Source organism: Mizuhopecten yessoensis, unplaced genomic scaffold (assembly GCF_002113885.1).
Source record: "Mizuhopecten yessoensis strain PY_sf001 unplaced genomic scaffold, ASM211388v2 scaffold2329, whole genome shotgun sequence".
NCBI classification, from domain to species: Eukaryota; Metazoa; Mollusca; class Bivalvia; order Pectinida; family Pectinidae; genus Mizuhopecten; species Mizuhopecten yessoensis.
Genome location: NW_018404492.1, coordinates 3,677,592 through 3,701,172, shown reverse-complemented (window position 1 = coordinate 3,701,172; position 23,581 = coordinate 3,677,592). Strand labels below are relative to the sequence as shown.

At 36.3% G+C, this 23,581-nt stretch overlaps 1 protein-coding gene across 2 annotated transcripts in view; it reads right to left on the bottom strand.

The window, feature by feature from the left end:
- Positions 1–23,581, bottom strand: part of LOC110445627 (dual oxidase 2-like) — a 64,364-nt gene that overhangs the window by 24,584 nt on the left and 16,199 nt on the right. For both annotated transcript variants that reach the window (XM_021490324.1, XM_021490323.1), the window contains exons 5-18: positions 22,736–22,970; positions 20,351–20,517; positions 16,498–16,612; positions 15,910–16,006; positions 14,893–15,040; positions 13,250–13,343; positions 12,262–12,446; positions 8,926–9,122; positions 6,846–6,967; positions 5,737–5,904; positions 4,054–4,164; positions 3,603–3,823; positions 3,052–3,237; positions 691–913 (exon numbers count right to left, since the gene is read on the bottom strand). In XM_021490324.1, coding sequence (XP_021345999.1) covers positions 691–913; positions 3,052–3,237; positions 3,603–3,823; positions 4,054–4,164; positions 5,737–5,904; positions 6,846–6,967; positions 8,926–9,122; positions 12,262–12,446; positions 13,250–13,343; positions 14,893–15,040; positions 15,910–16,006; positions 16,498–16,612; positions 20,351–20,517; positions 22,736–22,970 — 2,269 coding nt within the window. The remainder of the gene's footprint in view (positions 1–690; positions 914–3,051; positions 3,238–3,602; positions 3,824–4,053; positions 4,165–5,736; positions 5,905–6,845; positions 6,968–8,925; positions 9,123–12,261; positions 12,447–13,249; positions 13,344–14,892; positions 15,041–15,909; positions 16,007–16,497; positions 16,613–20,350; positions 20,518–22,735; positions 22,971–23,581) is intronic.

Here is a 23,581-nt window from a genome sequence, read left to right as displayed (position 1 = left end):
TAGTAATCTGATGCTGCTTTCAAGCGAGCCTTCACAAAGCCTTGCAAGGCCTGCATAAACATTTGCAGGTCCAGCAGGATTTATAGCAAAAATTGTTACATTTATAAACGGTCAAACCAGTTGTTCCGTATAAATGAACAGGTCCCAGGTATGAACTAAACAGTGCTTGTCATGATAACTACGGGTGATCCATGAGATTTTGTAAAACGTAATCACCAATTTTGAAACCAATATCTTGACAAGTGTATGCATGACTTTAAGTTCGACCCCTCAAAATAACCTTTAATCTTTTGGTACAGACCTGGGAATGACACTAGCTAATGGCGATACATATGTACACAAAACTTCATCAAATGATTTGTAGCCAATCTGATGGAGGATACGTCTAAACCTGTAAATCAGATGACAAAAATAATCAGTTAAATTTAATTTTGATCTGTTTTTGTTGCCTAGACCCGAGTTGTGGGCAAATCGAAGTGTAACATATGGTATTGACAGCACACCAACTAACATAAACACAGTGTTTGTTTATGATACAAACGTTCATTGAGTTTCATGAAAAAAATCCTTCATCCGAACTTTCAAAATAGTCCAGACAAATGACAGATGGATGGAATAGCAAACACTTAATCCCCCAGTCTCTATGAAAGAGGACTAAATTTCTATTTTAGATATCAATCAAAAACTCACGTGAAGACAAAACAACGAAGAAGTCCAAAAATTCTCTGAAGTTTACAAATCCAGATTTATCAGAATCCACCAGGAGGAACATGTTGCGGACAAACATCGAGGTTGGTTTCAGACCAAAGGCCTCTGCGAATTCTGTACGTGTCAGTTTGATATCAGCCAGCTGTTTGGCAGTGTCCTGGTCCAAGGGTTCCATCGCCATCTCTTCTGCAGTCCCCTTGAATGCCTGCAACAATCATGGGATCAGATGATTAAATCAGTTGTTTTTAAAAAGACTTGCGAAAGTCAATAAACCAACCCCAATTGGTCATGAGGTCTAGAGCCCTTGATGGCATTGGTGTGGTGGTAGGCAAGGGTTGGAGTTCCAGATTTGTTGTCAACTTACCTCTGACCCCCAAACAGTGTTTGGAAATATATGTTGAGGTATAGTGTTCATTTTGTGGCAATCCATGCATTTCAGATTTACAAAATAAGTGGGTCTAAATGCATTCTCAGGCCTTCCAAAAGTTATACCACGGCAATATGAGGGTCGAGTTCTACTTGCAATTGCCAGTTTTGACCACTGAAATCTCAGGGAAGCCCCTCATAAATTTAGCGCAGATCTATTTATATATGTCACGTGGTTGTTTCCAAAGTGAGGCAGTGAAGATAACAACAATAGCACACCGTCTATCAGCCATGTCGGACTCAACTAGCATCACGTATGATGCAAGTGTAGTATTCCTACCTATATGTTGTTGTTATATATAACGGAATTGATACCTCGTGCCTGTCATGACTTTTGCATGCATCTTTTTCTTTCGCCGCAATGTTTACATTTGGCCTTGTTGATGAGGCGCATGCGGTAAAATTACATCACTGATCTGGGTCAATTGAGAGGTTTAGACTGTCAGGTGACGATTTAGGATTTCTATAACATAATTATAATTTTTACTCTTAGGGAGTGAATTTCAGCAAAATTTGAATCGGTATATTTCATAAGAAGGTATTTTAAACATGTGTATGCCATTTTAGCAAATATGACATTTTTTTCCCCAACCAGCCCCTTTGAGATTTTTTCCTGAAACTTAAACTTCTCCATAGAGAAAGTATTGCATAAGTTTAAGACAAGAATTCCACAGAAGTGGATATGTCGCCTGCGCAGGAAGCTGGGAGATTATGAAGAAATAGATACACTTTTCATTTCAAGAAATAATGCTAATAGTAAGCAATAATCATAGATTATGTTTTTGGATGGCATCATTTTGTTATATAAACTGTTATCTGGGAAGAGTTTTAAAGAACTTGCTATGGATACTCATTGTCTCAATTCCAAGTTTAATTTGTATGATTTGTCGGATGGTTTCCCATAAATAAATGAATAAACTTGTGGATTATGATGTTAAACAGCTAGTGATGTCAATAACATATACACGGTGGGTCAAGTGGTAGATCGAAGCCGTCCAGTATACAGTTTTAATGAAGTTTCTATTTATAGTAACAGTGACCTTGACCTTTGACCTTCGGACCTGAAAAGCAATCCCAAGCAAGCACTTTTGGTAAGGATGAAGTTTGAGTTTGATCGGCCAAAGGAAACTCAAGTTATCGCACGAAAACAGATTTTCTATTTATAGTAACAGTGACCGTGGCCTTTGACCTTCGGACCTGAAAAGCAATTCCAAGCAAGCACTTTTGGTAAGGAAGCACTGCATGAAGTTTGAGTTTGATCGGCGAAAGGATACTCAAGTTATCGCACGAAAACAGATTTTCTATTTATAGTAACAGTGACCTTGACCTTTGACCTTCGGACCTGAAAAGCAATCCAAAGCAAGCACTTTTGGTAAGGAGGACTGCATGAAGTTTGAGTTTGATCATCAAAAGGAAACTCAAGTTATCGCACGAAAACCTCTGTTCGGACGACGATGCCGACAAAGCAATACCTAGATATGTATGTATCTTCAATGCAGTAATGCTGTGTTGAGCTTAAATTGTTCTGATTTTTTTTTTCAATTGCAATTTCACTCCATTTGTTGCACTTAGCTGATTCCAAATTAACCTATCTTGTTAATTAACCACCCAGTACTTCATTAAAATGTGTTAAATACCCTGCAGTCTCTTTACCTCAGAGGTGTGCTTTAAGCTTAGAATTCATAATACAACATACTATAACACATTTGGTTATGTATGTTTACTATGTTAGGAGATGCAAATGTTTAAGATGTATTTTCACTTGGCTTACTTGTCACTATCAATAGTTTACTTTACTTGTTGAAATTCACGCTCATCATCAACACCATTTAAAAATACTTCATGGTAATATTCAGCACTTAATATACTGGAATTTTTTTCATCACATCATGTATCTCTGAATAATTTTCAACATACCTGAAGTGACACGATTCGGAAGAATTGATCCAGGAGTTTCTGTCGTTTGTCTTTGGTCTGAGCATTGTTGATTATGATGTCGTGTCTCATGCGGGTCTGGTTCATTTCAACGTTGATGGAGTTAAGGAAAGTCTCCAGCTTCTGAACAAACTCTGCCATGTCTTCCATGTCAGCAAACTGTAGAATCTTTTAAGAAATCAAATAAACACATGTGAATTAGATTTTTATAAATTTGCTGACTACGAATTATACAAATTATTATATTGGATCATTAGTTCAACTATACAGGGACAAAGTTTGTAAGTAAGTAGCTGATACACTAAGATCTGTCTAAACTGACCTCTCATTAATACTGTGATACATTAAGACCTGTCTAAACTGACCTCTCATTAATACTGTGATACACTAAGACCTGTCTAAACTGACCTCTCATTAATACTGTATGTTAGTGCAGTAGATACTGATGAATCCGGAAATGTTTGCAGAAGCAAATTAAATAGCAGCTTCTGAAATTGCATTAAATAATTAATCTCCTATTAGTTTTTCCATACCAGGTCAATCTCGCCCTCGGCGCGTACAGAACACATGCTGAGAGAGTGATCATCTTCCAGCCATACATAGATTGGCCGAATCTGGTGTTCCCCACGCTGCCGTAAGTCAATCATACGCAGTGGTTTGCCTCGCCTATCACTGACATGTATCTTACGTCGCTGGCTATCAAACCGGACTTTGATGTTTCGTTCTCCTTCCTTGTGTCCAACCCACTCCAAAACTGAAAGAAGGACATTATGTTTTTTATCTTGTAAAACCTGACAGTGTGTGTTTATCCGACACAATTAAGTGACGATAGCATAGGGGTTATCTCATTAATTATGGATAGTTACTTATCAACTTTTAGTATGTGAAAGAACTGCAAGCTCCTGTAATAAAACTAATATTTCAATGCTGGAGAAATTTGCCAAACGAGTTCACTAAAATACCATAAATCCTGGATGCACTTACCATCAAATACGTTTGGTTCAGTACCCTTAAATTTCTTTGCGACTTTCTTTTTCCTCAATGTCATTGATTTTATCCTGCGCTTTGCCAGCAGGATCATTATGCCAACAGTTGCTAATGGAGACAAAAAAATGACATTTACATTTTAAAAGAACATAAGTGATGACTGGACTTATTTTTGCCTTCATTAACATGTTAAAGGATAGATGACATAGTAATGCTTGGACTAGAGATTTGAGGCATTTTAATCAGCCCACGATGTTGCTTAGCAGCTAACTTTGCATTTCACCATAACTTCGACTTATCCCTTTCTTCTATTACAGTAAAACCCCACTAACTCAAACTTATGGGTCCAGATCAATAGTTCGAGGAAATTGCATAGTATTCAGCAAATCTGAGGTTTGTCCAACATTGTAAGTTTTCGATCAGGTTGGACAACAGATGGTATGAGCACTGGAAATATCGCGGATAGATGATATAAGTAACAAGAGTTCCACGAGACGGTACATGATACGCCCGTCAGATGTAGAATGAGCAGTTTGCCACAAAGGGCCATAAGTGCATAAATTTTGGAGAGATAAGCGTCAAATCTTATCAAGCTTGAACCTTTCTACCAAGTTTGAAATAAATCCATTCAAAATTACTCAAGTTATTGAGCGGAAACTGTTGCGGCAATTCTACAAAGGGCCATAACTCCGGAAATAACCAGCAAATAGTTTTGGTTATTGCAAGCTTTCATAGAACTAACCTTAAGTTATTGAACAGAAAATGTTACGTCAATTCTATAAAGGGCGGATAATGGTTATCGAACATGTGCAAGCTTTCATAGAAATGAACCTTCCTATGAAGTTTGAAATGAATCTATTCAAAATTACTGAAGTTATAAAGCAGAAACTGTTTCAGCAATTCTAGAAAGGGCCATAACTCTGTGAATAACCAGCGAATAATTTTGGTTATCGAAGTTGTCCCAAGCTTTTATAGCAATGAACCATCCTATGAAGTTTGAAATGAATCCATTCAAAATTACTGAAGCTATTGAGCGGAAACCGTTTTGACAACTCTACAATTGGCCATAACTGCATAAATAAGTGGCAAATAATTTTGGCTATCCCAAGCTTTCATAGAAATGAACCTTCTTACGAGGTTTGAAATAAATCTATTCAAAATTACTGAAGTTATTGAGCGGAAACTGTTTCTGCAATTCTACAAAGGGCAATAACTCCGTAAATAACCAGCGAATAATTTTGGTTATCGAACTCGTCCGAGCTTTCATAGCAATAAACCATCCTATGAAGTTTGAAATGAATCCATTCAAAATTACTGTATTGAGCGGAAACTGTTTCGGCAATTCTTCAAAGGGCCATAACTTTGTAAATTACTGGTAAATCATTTTGGTTATAGAACTTGTCCAAGCTTTCATAGCAATGAACCTTCCTATGAAGTTTGAAATTAATCCCTTCAAAATTACTCAAGTTATTGAGCGGAAACTAATGTGTGCTGTACTTGTGAAAACGTATCGACGGCGTATAAAAAGGAAATACTGATAAATTTGACAAAAAATGCAATCATATAACCATCATCAGTGAGTTAACTCGTCACCCATGTCCTTGCCTATAACCCAATTGTAATTTTCTCTACACTGCAAAACATATACAGGAATTATATGAATTGATTAGATTTACTTACCTGGTATACAAAGACCCACTGCTAAAAATGTGAGAGCAAATGAGTATTCACTGTTGAAGAAGTAGTCGTAGGTCTGAAAACCTGTACAATCCTCTAAGATGAGTGACGACTGTCCATTCAGGTTTATAGTGGTAGAGATGTTCAGTTGCTGAGGCTGAGGGCAGATGTCTGAAACAAGAGGTGTTCTATCGTTAACATTAAGTTGTACAAAACCTTGTTGTCACAGCAAGTTGAACACCTTGTGAGTATTTCCTGCAATAAATGCAAGTTACAATTAGGTGTGAAGCAATTAAGCCTTAACTCAGTGTTAAACAGTACAGTAATAAAGTAGTTTGATTTGTAACAAAATTTTGACAAAATGAAAATTTAAACAAGATGCCCAATGGGCCTGAATCGCTCACCTGGTCTCCCACACTGGTGGATCTCACACTTGTTATCTTAAAAGTAAACTAAAATAAAACTACAGGCAGAATATCGGTGTTTGATTCATAAGAACTTATTAAAGGTTTAAACATATGATGCACGTGACCTTGAATGTCGAACAAGGACATTAGCTTGAACAGAGTTTATAGTCTTCCAACCATGCTTCTAGCAAAATATCATTACCTTGGATATGGGCAAATGTCATTTGTTTGAACACCCTAGGCCTCTTGGTTATTCAGGAGAAGTTGTTTAAAGGTTTTAAACATATTTGACCCCTGTGACCTTGAATAAAGTCAAGGTCATTTATTTGAACAAACTTGGTAGCCCTTCATCCCAGGATGTTAATGGCCAAATATCATCAACCAAGCCTTCTCTCGTTTATTCAGAAGTTGTTGAAAAGGTTATAAACATATTTGACCCCTGTGACCTTGAAAATGGATGAAGGTCATTTATTTGAACAAACTCGGTAGCCCTTCATCCCAGCATGCTTCTGGCCAAATATCATCACCCTAGGCCTTTTGATTACTGAGAAGAATCTGTTTAAAGTAAAAAGTTGCCGGACGACGGACGGACGGACGCAGCACCATGCCATAAGCTCACTTAGCCCTTTGGGCCAGGTGAGCAAAAAATCATTCATCGATCTTTAACATAGGATTGATGGTTCAATTACGGTTACCCATACATACCATTGGTTTTATGTATAAAGGGGTCAGTCTGGATCTGGTTCTCATCCACATTGGTGACATTCTTAATGATGTCAAATATTGTAAAACTATTGATTCTGTCAATATCCGCCTGGGAAAACAATCTGTAAAACCAAACACAATAACATTAATATACGCAGTGAGTGGGTTAGCAATGGAAATACATAACTGTTGTTGACAAAACAACACTTATCTCTGAAATCTTGCATCTTAAAATGCATGTATGCTTTTGAATTCAAACAAGAGGCCCAGAGGGCCTGTATCGCTCACCTGAATATTTAAGCAGTCATAGCAAGGTATTCTTATCCAATATTATATTGCACTACAAAAATTTCCCTCGCAAACTTTGTCGGCTCCATCTGTTGAAACTACCAGTCAAATATTATTATAAGATTCTATGCTTTTTGGTTCTTCTTCAGAATTTAATTGACATATTTTTCCCTGTGACCTTGTACATTTGTAAGTAGGTCAATGTCATTTTCCTTCTCATACTTTGTTAGCTCTATCCCAAAAAGCTACCAGCCAAATCTTATGAATCCATTCCATTTGGTTCTTAAGAACAAATCCTTTAAAATGCTGTTGATTTCTGTCCTTTAAGGTAGGTTGAGGTCATTTTCATTCACAAACTTTGGTGAGCTCTATCCCAGGAAGCCACCAGCCAAATATTATAATTTAATGCTTTCAATTATTCAGAAGAACCCGTTTGATGTTTTTGACATATTTAACACATGTGACCTTGAAAGTAAGTAAAGATCAATTTCATTCTCAAACTTTATCGGGCTCCATCCAAGGAAGCCAACAGCGAAATATGAAGATTCTATACCTTTTAGTTCTTCAGAAGAAGTTGTTTGAAGTGTTTTACATATTTGACCGCTGTGACCTTGAAATTATGTCAAGGTCATTTTCAAACTTTGTTGGGCTCCATCCCAGGAAGCCACCAGCCAAATATGAAGATTCTATCCCTTTTAGTTCTTCAGAAGAAGTCGTTGAAAGAGTTTGACACATTTGACCCCTGTGACCTTGAAAGTAGGTCAAGGTAATTTTCATTATCAAACTTTGTCCAGCTCTATCTCATGAAGCCAACAGCCAAATATGAAGGTTCTATACCTTTTTGTTCTTCAGAAGAAGTCGTTTAAAGTGTTTGACATAATTGACAGCTGTGACCTTGAAAATATGTCAAGGTCATTTTCATTCTCAAACTTTGTCAGGCTCCTACCAACGAAGCTATCACCCAAATATCATGACACTAGGCCTGTCCATTCTTCAGAAGAAGTCGTTAGAAGGAAAAGTTGACAGACGATGCGCCATGACATAAGCTCACTAACCCTTCGGGCAGGTGAGCTAAAAATTAATATTTCAAGAGTGATATTTTCAAAATGGTTGTTTGCTTTTAACTGCTGAATAACCCTACAGCCAGGCAAGCTATATAACCTCCTTTTTTTGCAACAATTATGAAAAAATTCTCATTGGCTATTATAACACAACTCCTACAATCCAGGTGGAGTTTAAAATGGTCTGGGGTGGGTGTTGCTGTACCTGTGCTGTAGATAGGGTGCTATATCAAATGTTGTATATTATTAAAGAACAAAAGTATACGCCCGTCAAATGCCATATTGTGTTATATACTTTCTTACATTGAAATAAGATCTAAGATTCTAAGAGTGGTTAGCTGACGTGCTATAAAAAATGTAGCCTAGGAGAATATCTCCGGACAAAAAATCAAATACTGAAATGAACAAAGGGCAATTACTTTTGCAAAAAGCGTTGAATCAAAATTCTTTTATGGGAGACACAACTTCATATCATGATGATAATGTATATCAACTTGAAAGAGATCCGTTGAAAAATGTAGGAGGCTATTGCCAGACAAAAATCAAATACTAAAATAAACAAAGGGCAGTAACTTTTTCAAACTCATTGTCGAATCAAAATTCTCTTAAGGGAGACACAACTTCATATCATAATTATAATGTATACCAAGTTTCAAAGAGATCCGTTGAAAAATGTAGGAGATTGCCGGACAAACAAAAGTTCACATTAGTGTTCAATATTAATGTCTTACCCATTATCCAAGTTTTCGTACCAAAACCGATCCCCATCCCTAACACGACAGAATTGGTCGACAAGGATGGCACGGAAGAGAGGCCCTGGCCCATCAAATGTGGTCTCCATGAGGCCTCCAGTGAACAGGTCCACGTCCTCAGGAGTAGTTCCATTCAGTCCCTTATCAATGTACAGCTGCTGTAGCTTAGCTATAGCCTGTATTCAAAAGAATTTGACAGGGGAATTATAGCCTAGTTATATATACAGTTATACCCTGCAAATGCTGAGGAAAACAATCAACATCGATCACAGCACCTATATGTTATTCCTTATAGATAGATTTAGATAGATTTATTTGGTAAAACATTGCATCAATACATAAAAGTACATCACATGGGCAATACAATACATCTTTTACCGGGATAACACAGTAAAGTCAGACTTATTTTCACTGTGGTCCCTAACATATAACATAAACACGATCATTTTACAAATACAATTACAAGTCAATACATACATATATTTATCACAGGGTAATATATTGAGTACAAAATTAACATCACCATTATTCTGTGTCACATATGGTAGTTTTCATATAAGCATAAAACACGGTCTCTGTTGCATAAAACGCATTATGTGTTACACATAACTTGTCATAAAATATCAAGAACTCTGCTGTAAAAATGTTTTCATTCTCTTCTTAAAATTTATTTTGTTTGCTATAGACCGTATATCAGAAGGTAAAATGTTCCAAATATGAATCGTGTTGTAAAAGAAAGTCTTTAACATCTGACTTTTTGCACATGGCACTGTAAAGTTTAAAGATGATTTTCTAGTTGCGTATCCATGGCATTCATTAACCCTCATAATTTTTTTTGTAATATAACTTGGACAAGTTTCGTGAAATACATTGAACATGGCTTAAGCCCAATTGCTTTGCTCGGTTTTCAACATTCAAAAGATTCAGATATGTTAAGACTTTACCATCTATTCTCGTCCTTGGCCCAAAATCACAAATAAAACGGACACATCTGTTCTGTGCTACTTGCAACTGGTTTTTTAACCTTTGATTTAAACCATAATACCAGGCTAAGCAGCAGTAGTCAAAATTACATAGCACTCGAGAATTACAAAGCGTCTTTCTTATGTCCAGAGGAAGATTTTTACATTGTCTGTACAAAAATTGTAGACGAGAATTTGCTTCCTTTATTATGTTCTCAGCAATGAAGTCTCCTGTCAAAAATTGATCAATATCAACGCCAAGGTACGTAGCACACTTTTTCCGAAGCTTTTATTGTTTGGCCATTCAAACGAACAATATACATTCCGTCTTGCCAAGATGTAAGGATAATTTGTTGTTTACCAGCCATATATATTACAGTTGGATATTTCTCTGGATAATTTATTTTTAATTTCCTCAGGATCTTTACTAGAAAAACAAATTAGCGCTGTCGTCTGCATACAATAACAAGAGGCCCAAGACAACACTTATCTCTGAAATCTTGCATCTTAAAATGCATGTATGCTTTTGAATTCAAACAAGAGGCCCAGAGGGCCTGTATCGCTCACCTGAATATTTAAGCAGTCATAGCAAAATATTCTCATTAAATATTATATTGCACTAAAAATATTTTCCACGCAAACTTTGTTGGCTCCATCTGTTGAAACTACCAGCAAAATATTATTATAAGATTCTATGCTTTTTGATTCTTCTTCAGAAGTTGCTTGACATATTTTCCCTGTGATCTTGTAAGTAGGTCAATGTCATTTTCCTTCTCAAATTGGTTAGCTCTATTCCAAAAAGCTACCAGCCAAATCTTATGAATCCATTCCTTTTAGTTCTCAAGAACAAATCCATTAAAATGTTGTTGACCTCTGTGACCTCTAAAGTAGGTTGAGGTCATTTTCATTTGCAAACTTTGGTGAGCTCTATCCCGGGAAGTCACCAGCCAAATATTATAATTTTATGCCTTTTAATTCTTCAGAAGAAGCTGTTTGAACTGTTTGACATATTTGAACGCTGTGACCTTGAAAGTAGGTCAAGGTCATTTTCATTCGCAAACTTTGTTTGGCTCTTTCCCAGGAAGCCACCTGCCAAATATTAAGATTTTATAACTACCAGTTCTTCAGAAGAAGTCGTTTAAAGTGTTTGACATATCTGCCTCATGTGACCTTAAAAGAAGGTCAAGGTCATTTTCATTCTCAAACTTTGTTCGGCTCTTTCCTAGGAAGCTACAAGCCAAATATAGAGATTATATACCTTTCAGTTCTTCAGAAGAAGTCGTTTGAAGTGTCTGACACATTTGACTCCTGTGACCTTGAAAGAAGGTCAAGGTCATTTTCATTCTCAAACTTTGTCGGGCTCTATCCAAGGAAGCCATCAATCAAAAATAAAGATTCTATACCTTTCAGTTCTTCAGAAGAAGTCATTTGAAGCTTTTGACATATATGACCCCTGTGACCTTGAAAGTAGGTCAAACTCATTTTCATTCTCAAACTTTGTTGGGCTCTATCCAAGGAAGCCATCAGCCAAATATGAAGATTCTATACCTTTTAGTTCCTTAGAAGAAGTCGTTTGAAGTTTTTGACATATTTGACCCCTGTGACCTTGAAAACAGGTCAAGGTCATTTTCATTCTCAAACTTTGTAGGACTCCTACCAACGAAGCTTTCAGCCAAATATCATGACTCTAGGCTTGTTCGTTCTTCAGAAGAAGTCGTTTAAAGGAAAAGTTGACGGACAGACGGACGGACGACGGACGGATGACGGACGCCGCGCCACGGCATAAGCTCACTTGGCACTTCATGCCAGGTGAGCTAATAATTTACAGTCGGTACTTATGCTCAGTTCCATGTCATTTACATAGCATAAAAATAAAAGTGGTTTATCGCGTAAACAGATATGCCATAACACGGAAAGTTGAAACTCAACAGAAAAACTTGTAATATATATGTAACATTATTGGTTCTAGCATTACCGTACAAAATTTGAAAGGAATTGATAACAATCAAAAAAAGTTCTTGTATTTACTACACAATGCCCTTATTTTGCAATAAAAGGGGCAAAATTAACTCCACCAAAAATGCATGTAAACTTCTGAAATGTTAACTGTCAGAGCTATATTGGTATGTAATGTATGTACCAAGTTGAGTTCAATCAAGCCAAAGGAACTCATGTTATCACATGGAAACCTTGTCTTTCACCTCAATATTATACTAGTTATATGTATATATATATATATAATTAACACCTGGACTGGAGGTACCCCCGCCCCCTGCCGGTGTGTCTATCAATAAAACGCCACAAACATGAAGTATGGAGTAATAAATAAAAGTCAAAATAGAAGCAATCTTACTTCGACAGTTGATGCAGGAACATTTGCAGGGAAAGTAGGATTGATGTCTTCCCAGCTTTTCAGCCTGGGCAGATCGAAGGCCTCTCTAACTGCCTGGTAGTCAGGGAGACCATGGTCACGACCTCTCTGGATGTTCAATGCTGCAAGGTCACGCCGGGAAAACTCAAGGGGCCCAAACACATCACCTGGAATGTCAATTTGGTAAATAATGATTCATAATTAAGAATTTCTATAAATTCAAATGTTAGCGGATGATTTCCTGGAAAACCATCTCACTGAAAACATCACTAGAAATTGCAGAAGGATCTCACTAACAAAAATAGCAATGAAAATCCTATAGGTATTCCATTGCAATATTGCACCAAGTTTTGTTGTTGTTTTTTTGGTCGAAATACTACCGATATAACTAGGGATTTTTTTTTTTTTTTAAGCAGACAATATAAATTAACAGAAATATTAATTTTACTGTTGTGATAGTCATATTTCATTCACAGAAAGTATATATAAAATATTGTGACTTTAAAACATACGTATGGTCATAGAAAAAGTTAAAGATATTATAATATATCAATTTTAAATATGAAATTTTGGAGTGGTTAATGTTAAACATTTTTACTTTTGAAACTCCTTTTGGCACTAAACATTGCTGTACAAAACTGTTTGAACTTTTTCAAAAAGATTTATTAAACATGAAATAAGAAAACTTTCCACAGTGTGATAATTCCTAATCCTGCTTCTGCAACGTGACTCATTTAGCTGACCACTTGCATTGATAGGTTATAATAATAACTTTTCAGACCTTTTTATATCACTAAATTTGTACAGATACCTTAAATATTTTTGTATAGGTCTCTGGTTTATATTAACAAAATATGGATATATCCCTGGGTTGTAGTGGGTCAGGAAATGGGTCATTTATATACATGTATCAAAAGAACTGTCACAGAACAAATTTGTTTTCTATTAGTTGTGACAGATGTGTCCATACCTGCAAGATCAGCCACCATGATATGATCTTCTCGCTCTCCAAGGGTGGATGCCATTCCACGAAACAATGAGTCCACATCCTCTACGACCGATTCCTACAACAGTAGCTCTAAAGTTTTATTTTCACTATTACAATAGTACACACCTGTACACAAATGAAAATTATGTTGTAGTGACTATGACTCTGTTGCCCTAACTTTGATCAAAGGCTAATATCAGTTACTCAGTTTAGAAATGGAGTGTAGTTATAAAGCTTGTTACCAAAGGAGGGCTCTAACTAGATTATCTGTTATGGGTTAAATGTGTACAGTGGTTACCCTGGTGTTACAGGTGTACAGTGGTTACCTGTGTGTTAAAGGTGTACAGTGGTTACCTGTGTGATACAGGTGTACAGTGGTAGCTAATGTGTTAAATGTGTACAGTGGTTACCCTGGTGTTACAGGTGTACCGTGGTTACCTGTGTGTTAAAGGTGTACAGTGGTTCCCTGTGTGGTACAGGTGTACAGTTGGTGCCTGTGTGATACAGGTGTACAGTGGTTACCTATGTATTACAAGTGTACAGCAGTTACCTGTGTGATACAGGTGTACAGTGGTAGCTAATGTGTTAAATGTGTACAGTGGTTACCCGTGTGTTCCAGGTGTACAGTGGTTACCTGTGTGTTATAGGTGTACAGTGGTAACTAATGTGTTAAATGTGTACAGTGGTTTCCCGTGTGTTCCAGGTGTACAGTGGTAACCTGTGCATTAAAGGTGTACAGTGGTTACCTGTGTGATACAGGTGTACAGTGGTTACCTGTGCATTAAAGGTGTTATGTATGTGTTACAGGTGTACAGTGGTTATGTATGTGTTAAATGTGTACAGTGGTTACCCTTGTGTCACAGGTGTACAGTGGTTACCTGTGCATTAAAGGTGTACAGTGGTTACCTGTGTGATACAGGTGTATAGTGGTTACCTATATATTACAAGTGTACAGCAGTTACCTGTGTGATACAGGTGTACAGTGGTTACCTGTGTATTACAAGTGTACAGCGGTTAACTGTGTGATACAGGTGTACAGTTGTTACATATTTGTTAAAGGTGTACAGTGGTTATGTATGTGTTACAGGTGAACAGTGGTTACCTATGCTTTAAAGGTGTACAGTGGTTACCTGTGTATTAAAGGTGTACAGTGGTTACCTTTTGCATTAAAGGTGTACAGTGGTTACCTGTGTGATACAGGTGTACAGTGGTTACCTATGTATTACAAGTGTACAGCGTAACCTTTATGTTTAAGGTGCATAGTGGTTACCTGTGATTTCTGGTATACAGCAGGTACCTGTGATTACAGGTATATTGTGGCTACCTGTGATTACTGGTATCAGCGTTTATCTGTGATTACTGTATACAGCAGTTACCTAGGAGTTACATGCCTACAGAGTTTCCTGAGAATTTCAGGTCTACAGTTCTTTTTTGTCAGTTACAGGTGCACAGTAATTCCATGTGCCTTACAGGTATACAGATGTTAAGAGTTAAAGGCATACAGTAATTACATGGGAGCTACACAAACAGTGATTACCTTTGAATTACTGGTATACAGTAGATACATGTATGCGAGTTACTGGTGTACAGTGGTTACCTGTGGATTACAGTTCTAAAATGGTTACCTGGGAGTTCCAGTAAGAATTACACAGACGGAAGGCATGGACTTGATCTCCAACCTGACCGGGAACCTTGAGAGAGGTACGTGTCCAGTTACAGTTGTCGAGGGCATCGTCACCCCTCAGTTGGTTAACAGGCCCTTGAGGTGTACCCCTGTCATCACAAAGCAGTTGATGTTATTTCTCAGGTTTATTACTTAAGTATAGAAAAAATTGCCAATCACATCAGTTAATGTTTGCAGATATAGGTAAATTCAATTTCAATCTCCTTGTTTTCTATTTCATTTTGAAAATGAGGTCAAAACTTCTGAAGCTTTTAAGGACGGCTTAAAATGACTATCAAAGTTTAAGTTAGCTCTGATATACTGCTGACGTTAACTTTTCCAAGAATTGTAGCCGCTATAGATATTCAAAATGTTGTGGATATGTAAAGCTTAAAGTTGACAGTGAAAGTTAAAAAGCTTTCAATTGAGATTAAACAAAAAATGTTGAAGTTCCGATTATTCAGAATGCTTCCAAAAGTTCTGTGCATTGACTATGTCTCTTCCGGACATCATACCCAAGAAAGTGGTAAACATTTTTAATTTAACCTTTTAATTTCAATTAAAAGCTATTTAACTTGCACTGTCAGCTTAAATGTCATGAAAACAGAATTATTCCTTAAGGATCCCTGTACCACTGCCATAGACTGTAACTAAGTATTGGAAAACTGTTTTTTCAGCATGTTTAGCCTTGATAAATGATTTCTGAAAAGAAAACCATACCTTGTAGGACTTTTATGAGAAATAATAAATAATATATAACAAACAGAGTTCTGAGTGTAAAAAAAATCAACAGGGTCAGACCAGGATTAAAACCCAGGACTTCAGATTGTTATACTATCCCTCTCATCAAAAGTGTCTTGGCCCAACTGTGCTACTGTTATATCCAAACGAAAAGTAAAGGGAGGCTACTCTATATACAAAATACACAATGCAATGGGACAGGGACCCTTAAATGACAAGTTGGTTCATTATAACTTACCGACGCCACAAACCAGGAGTGACAAGTGTGTGTCCGTATCTCATGGCCGACGACTGAAACTCGTGTGTGATACCAGGATGGATGTTGGGATTATAACCTAAGAAATTAATTCATCAACATTTATTGACCAAAGTATCAATACTCAATCATAATACATATACCAATCAAAGAATTTATAAAAGTATTAATCAAAGACTCAATTAAAACATCAACTTATCAATTAAACATCAAAGCATCAATTAAAACATCAAATAGTAATTAAACAATAATCAAAGTATAGATTAAACATCAAAGAATCCATCAAATATCAGTTAAAATATCAATCTAAGTATTCATTAAAAGGTCAATTGAAATATCCACCAAAGACTCAATTATAACTTATATTCTATAATTTAACATTGCTGTATCAATCAAAGTAACTATGAAAGTTTTACGCAATTAGTGCCAATCACTTTATGTTGACATTTGTATTAAACCCTACCTCTTCCACATTGTAGAATAATGTATAATCTTACCTATATCTTTAATGTATCAGTAATGTAGATATATGTATGTATTAGTGATGTAGATATTATATATAAATCTTACCTTTATAAGGGCATGTTGGTCTCTCTGGCGTTGATACTGTATCACTGATATTATAAATTGATCCATTGTCTAGTATCTCCAACCATCTAGGTAGCCAGTCATACACGGTGATTTTCTTGAGGAAAACAGTTATATACATTAGGCCACACATTTTAGAAAAATATTATAAGTTTCCATTTTATGAAATCTCCTTAACACAGAGTTCCAGCCACGAGTTGAAGATCCCAGTGATGTTTACATTTTACATCTGTACTTGACAGCATTTAGGACTAATAGGAGACAAGAAATAATGAACACCAAAGGATTGAAATACGATAGGAACGGAACTAATGAACATTGGCAAAGATAGGATAGGGGCCAGAAAAATTGAACTTGAGACAGGAATCGGATGATGATAGAAAATGACTAGAATTTTGTTTATGTGAATAAAAACATATGTCTCCCCTTATTAGCCAATAGACAAACTTTGGTATAAAAAAATAACAAAGGGCCATAACTATGTATATAGTTTGGCACAAAACCTGATTTTAGTGCGAGAGATTCCACCTTCCCAAGATACATAAATATGGTAAGTTTGGTCAACGTAGGTGAAATTACATGGAACTTGTGCTTGGACAAACTTCGGTATTAAAAATAAACAAAGAGCCATTACTCTGTATATAGTGGGGCATAAAACCTGATTTTAGTGTGAGAAATCCTGCCTACCCAAGATACATAAATATGGTAAGCTTGGTCAACGAAGGTGAAATACCATGGAACTTATGCTCCGGACAAACTTTGGTATTAAAATTAAACAAAGGGCCATAACTCTGTATATAGTGAAGAATGAGACCTAATTCAAGTGCACTGCACACCTTCTGTGGGTAATGCAGGTATACTTTAAATATAATCAATATATCTTTAATGGTTTAAAATTTACGGGCTGGACAAGAATTTACTGAAAATGTTGCACTTAATATTTGACCTTTGACCTTCTGTGGGTGATGTATGCATACCTAAAGTTTCATCAAGATATCTTTAATGGTTTAAAATTTATGACTCGGACAAGTTGCGATGAGAAGAACCAGAAGAAGAAGAAGAAGAATCAGAAGAAGAACCAGTACATACAATCTATCTCGCTTCATTCGAAGGGGAGACATAATGAACAGGGGACATAGATGCTAAGGAATTTTTATGTAAGATGATGAACACTAAACAGGGAGAAAAGCGATGGTGAACAGAGAACATGGTAGAGGACAGAGAATAATGAACAGAAGACAGGAACTAGAGGTTGAATGGGAGACAGGAATGGGATGGTGATTTGAGATGTAATTAGGGCTCATGGAATAGAAACTTGCAATAGGAGGGAATGGGAAACAAAAATGGGCGACTGTGGTAAGGAGTTGAAGTACATGGAATAGGGAATAGAGGATAGCGACTGGGGATGGAGGACACTGTTAATGGATATACATGTAAATGGTTAACAACAGGCCCATGGGCCTAAACGGTCACCTGAGTCTACAGTATTTATTTTTGTTGTTGAAATATGTACCAATTTGAGTAAAAAATAGTATAATGTTAACTTAACTTTGTCAGGACCATGAGCTGATCATTCCTAGACCAATTTTAAGTGAGATCGGCCTATTAGAACTTAGTAGCAAAATAGCGGCCATGGCAGCCAAATTGTATTTCTGATTGACCCGAAAAATAACAACACTTTGTCAGGACCATGAGTCGATCATTCCTACAAAGTTTCAGTTCAATCGGCCAAGTAGAACTTTACTTTAAGTTTGAAATAGTTTTTCAAAATGGCAGCCGTGGTGGCCATATTGGATTTCTGATCGACCCGAAAAATAACAACACTTTGTCAGGACCATGAGTCGATCATTCCTACAAAGTTTCAGTTCAATCGGCCTAGCAGAACTTGACTTTAAGTTTGAAATAGTTTTTCAAAATGGCGGCCGTGGCGGCCATATTGGATTTCTGATCGACCCGAAAAATAACAACACTTTGTCAGGACCATGAGTCGATCATTCCTACAAACTTTCAGTTCAATCGGCCCAGCAGAACTTGACTTTAAGTTTGAAATAGGTTTTCAAAATGGCGGCCGTGGCGGCCATATTGGATTTCTGATCGACCCGAAAAATAACAACACTTTGTCAGGACCATGAGGCGATCATTCCTACCAACTTTCAGTTCAATCGGCCCAGCAGAACTTGACTTTAAGTTTGAAATAGGTTTTCAAAATGGCGGCCGTGGCGGCCATATTGGATTTCTGATCGACCCGAAAAATAACAACACTTTGTCAGGACCATGAGGCGATCATTCCTACCAACTTTCAGTTCAATCGGCCCAGCAGAACTTGACTTTAAGTTTGAAATGTAAAATGTTAACGGACGACGGACGACGGACGACGGACGAAAACGGATAGCAATAGGTCACTTGAGCTAAAGCTCAGGTGACCTAAAAATCTGATCCCTTAAGTGATTTGTACTTCACCATCAGTTACCTTTTTAATGTATTGTATTCAAAGACATGTGTTCAACTGTGTGTCACAGTATAATGCTTTAATGGTATGAATACCAGAGCCTAAATAAACATAATAACTATTATTTATCAGATTTGACATTTATAATCATGAAAGTGGGTCAAGGTCATTAAATCAAACAAACTTCAAAGTCCTTAGCTACACAAAGTTGCATACCTGCCAAGTGACCCGATTTCGTCGGGTTACAACCAGGATTTTAGTCCTTTACCCGCCGGGTTACGATTTTTACCCGGATTTCGTCTATTTCACCCGTTTTAACCCGCATTTTTTTCGTATATTAAAAGTTACCGAAGCCACTCAGAATTCTCTACACTTTACCATCCTTCTTCATAAGAAAGACGATCTATTTCCTGGTTCCGTTTCTCACCAACAGGTAAGTTGCGAGTTGTTTATATACGTACTAGAACTGTTTTAACAAATGTTTATATAAAGACTGTTGTTGAACTTGCCGACAAGTAATTAGTCAGGTGTTTTAACGAATAAGTGAGTTGTTTTTACAATTGTATTTACGTAGAATAGATCGTATTTTGAAGGTAACGTTATGTCTTCTTGAAAGATGAAGTCGTTATCGGGACTTGCAGGTTCACTCCACGAAATGCTATTTGAAAAGATAATTGTGCACATATTGAATTTCGTAGGAAAATGAGTTATAGTGTATAAAGTCCCGCGGTTGTGGACCAAACGCTGCATTCTGCACTCTAGTCAAAAACATGCACAGTCATTTGATCATTTGTTTCTGTCAATCAAAATGATCTTAATAATAAGAGTTCAAACCCTACTCGTATAAAACTGATATTTCATATGAGTAGGGTGCAACTTCTTATTGTCAGAACTATTTTAATTGACATAAAAAACGCCTGTGAAAACACAGTATCATATATATTATTATGAATTAATTTTATAAGTTGTGTTGTTGACAAATCTTTTTATTTTTCAGCTTTGAATTTGGTATTGTGGATGAGGATCAGCTAGATCTGCTGGAAGAACAGTTCAATCAATGTAGAATGTAACTTCCAATTTAATATCTATTTTTCTTATATTTGTTGCAAAAAAAGACGTCGCATGCTATAACCCTCTTTTTATTTTCAAAAGAGGGTCATCACCCCCTTTTAGTATGTCCGGGGTTGGCAGGTATAAAGGTGTGGTTCGGTAGAAACTGTGTTTTAAAGTTTGTAACTCAGTTCATCCCATAAAGTCAGAATTGTCTGACAATGAGGCAATCAGATCTGACAAATTCTTTAAGGGCAGACAGTACCATGATATGTATTTGTTGACTTTGAAAGGAAAACTAACCACATCATATATTACGGAAAAAGGCCTACATACCTGATGCATGGCCACAACCCACTTCCTTGCCTCAGTGAACAAAGCCTCATCTGTGTAGTCAGGATGTTCCTGGCTGATCATGTCTGCCCAGAAGTTGTGAAGACGAAACCACATCACACCGAAAGACAGCAGGAAAGGGTTCTCAAAACCTCTAGGATTCCCCAAACCTGTAAGTAAACAGCACATAATTATCAACATAAACAATATCTAAAATGCTCAGGGTTTCACCAGGAATGTAGGGAAAGGTCATATCAATACCATACTGAACCCTCAGGGATATCAAGGTCAAGACCATACTATCATTAACAATATCATACATGCCAGAACTCACGGCGTGAGGCAACATCTCACGGATTTTCACCTCAGATTAAGTCTCACGGCGTGGGACATGAATTTACGGAAAGTTCTCAAACCCTCACGTTTTTTAATGATCGATCGGTGAACCATTTTCCTGTTGTTGTTTACTCGAAGTCTTAAGAGATTCCACAGTGTTTTCAGCGATAAATCACGAGAGCTTTTGAGTAGCGGTCATGTGATTGGTCATGTAATCGAAGAGCTCTTCCGATAACTTTCGGAAAATTTAGCTGGTTGAAATTGCCGGGTTGAAATTGTGAGTTGATTACAGTGTCTTTTACAACAAGTAATCTATCTGAACAATTAAAATAAATTCATGTTAAAGATTTAGTGTGATCCTTTCTTGTTGTTGCCATAAATTTCCGTGATACTACAGAAGGCCTGGCATTCTTAGTATTAACCACTACGCAACGGTGTTGGCTTCAGCATCAAAATTGAAGTTGATACCTCACACTGTCAGTAGATCTAGAATTAGCACAAAACATCTTTTCTGTCATGTTTGTAAGGTTAGTTTATTGATAGAAACATTGATAAATACTATATCCGGCTAAGCGTTTCTTTACAAATATAATTTCACTACGAAAGTAAAGAGAACGACCAATAAATATATAAGGGGCATGTCATGAAGAAGATGAAAAAAGTCTTTGTTCTGAATCTGAATGCTGAAATATGTAATTTAAAAGTTCAAATATTGAACACAGTTTTCTTCACTTTCACAGCTGATTATTTCTGTCCTCTTGTTAAATGCATGTTTCAACAATCTGTTACATTATCAAGAAGTTCAAATGTAAATGCACAAAGACAACTATTATACTTATTTTTACAAACCCATTCAAATACATAGTTCAAAGTTTAAACTGAACATCAGTAGTACTATGGCTGCTTTGAATAGTGGCCAGTGTAACTAAATTTCGAAATTTAAAGTAAAATCTGCTTCTTCAGTATATCTCAACTATGTGATATTTTGTTTTGTGCTATTAAATGTATATAATCATATTCAATATATATATAACAAAAAAACTGCCCAAGTCAAAACACTTACTTAAAGATTTTGTGCTTTATTTCATTAATTTAGTTGAGTAAGATAGTCTTTTTGCCTTGAAAAAACGTCGCAAAAAAAAAACTCATTTTCACCGCACTTTTCTTAAAATGATTGTAAAACTCACAGAATGGTCTCCAAGAATTCTGGCATGTATGCAATATGATTAACAAGCCAATCTCATTTACAATCAGGATAGGGTTTGTTTAGGCATTATGCCTGTTGCCCATGCAATTCCTTTTAAATTTGTACAATATTCAATAAAATCTTTCTAAAATGAAATTTACAATTGACATTCTATATTTATATAGTTAATTGACATTCTATATTTATATAGTTTTTAAACCAAACAGTATTAGTCCTTTTTTAAAAAAAAAACCAACTAGAGAGAAACCACTGCTTAAACCAAAGTCAGTGTAGAAAATATAGATCACATATATATGCATGATGGTGTTGTATTAATAAGGATGTATCTGTATATTAAGTTTGATGACCGTATACACTTCGAGTATCATAGAATAGGATTTAAATGCAAAGTCAAAACAAAGGAGGTGAGGTAGGAAGTTTAAGTCAATGTACCAACATATCACATAATGTATGTATTCCTCAAGAAGTATAAGTATATACAAAGCAAGATGAAGATGGAATTGTAGTGTAGGAGAAATGGAGCAAAGTCTACCCACACAAATTAAATGAAGCTGAACAGAAAGTTGAACCAATGTCAGTGAAGCAGAAAAAAGAGATTACAGTGAACAACCTGTTATACAGTGTAGTACTCATCAGGAAGTATCTGGTGACTTTGGAACTTTTATCAATACGAGGGATAGCTATATATATAGGGAGCCAAATTTAAGAGTGAACCAAGATGTATGGATAGATAGGAAAAGCAAACAACACTAATATTAGCTTACATATGATTGTATCCATTACAAAATGATAAGCTCATAGGCATGCATATTTTTAAATACTCTGTTAAAAATAAATATAGTTACGCCAGAATCTTGCAACAGGCTGCAGACGTTCTTCTCTGGTTTGCTCTCTTGGATTTGGTGGATTAGCAAATGGGAGTCGAATGTCATTTATGGCAGGGAAGCTCTCCTTTATTGGAGTGTATTTGCCATCCAGAGCCTTCAGTCGACCTCCCTCAAATGCACGAATAGCATCTGTCCAGGCCTTAGCTGGACCATACATCAGCTGACCATCCAAGTAAGGAGTAATCTCATTAAGCTGAAATTGAAAATCACAGGTAGATAGGCAATAGTAATCAGTCATAAATCACAGGTACAGTGTAAAATGGGCTATTGTAATCTGTCATTTTAATGCCTGCGATCCTGGTTGCAGAAGACTTAATTTCTACACTGTAGGTGCTCAAATTTTTGAAATTGAGATTTTGAGAAATATTATCAGTACTTTTTGAATGGCAATTTGAATTGCTAAATATAACATTGTCAGTTGTCACTACTTTTTGTTCAAATATACCAGATAGTTAAGTTTTCAGTCACTTAATTACCGACCTCAAAGGGCTTGGTCCTCAATCAAAGCTATATTGTAATATAGATGTATATCTTGAGAAATAATTGCAAACAATGTGCAGTAAAATATATATATACAAGTGATCATGAATATAATATGTTCTGAAGTACTAGTAATGTTGTAATAAAACATGAAAAATATTCTAACTGTTTTATATTTTCACCTGTTGACGTGGGTTGCTTTATGTAACAATGCCTCTGCCATGAGTTGAGCCTGGGACCTCTAGTTTACTAGTCTTATGCTCTACCGAATGAGCTAAAGACAAATTCTCCCTAGCCAAGTTGGCAGGAAGCGCCTTGTATTTT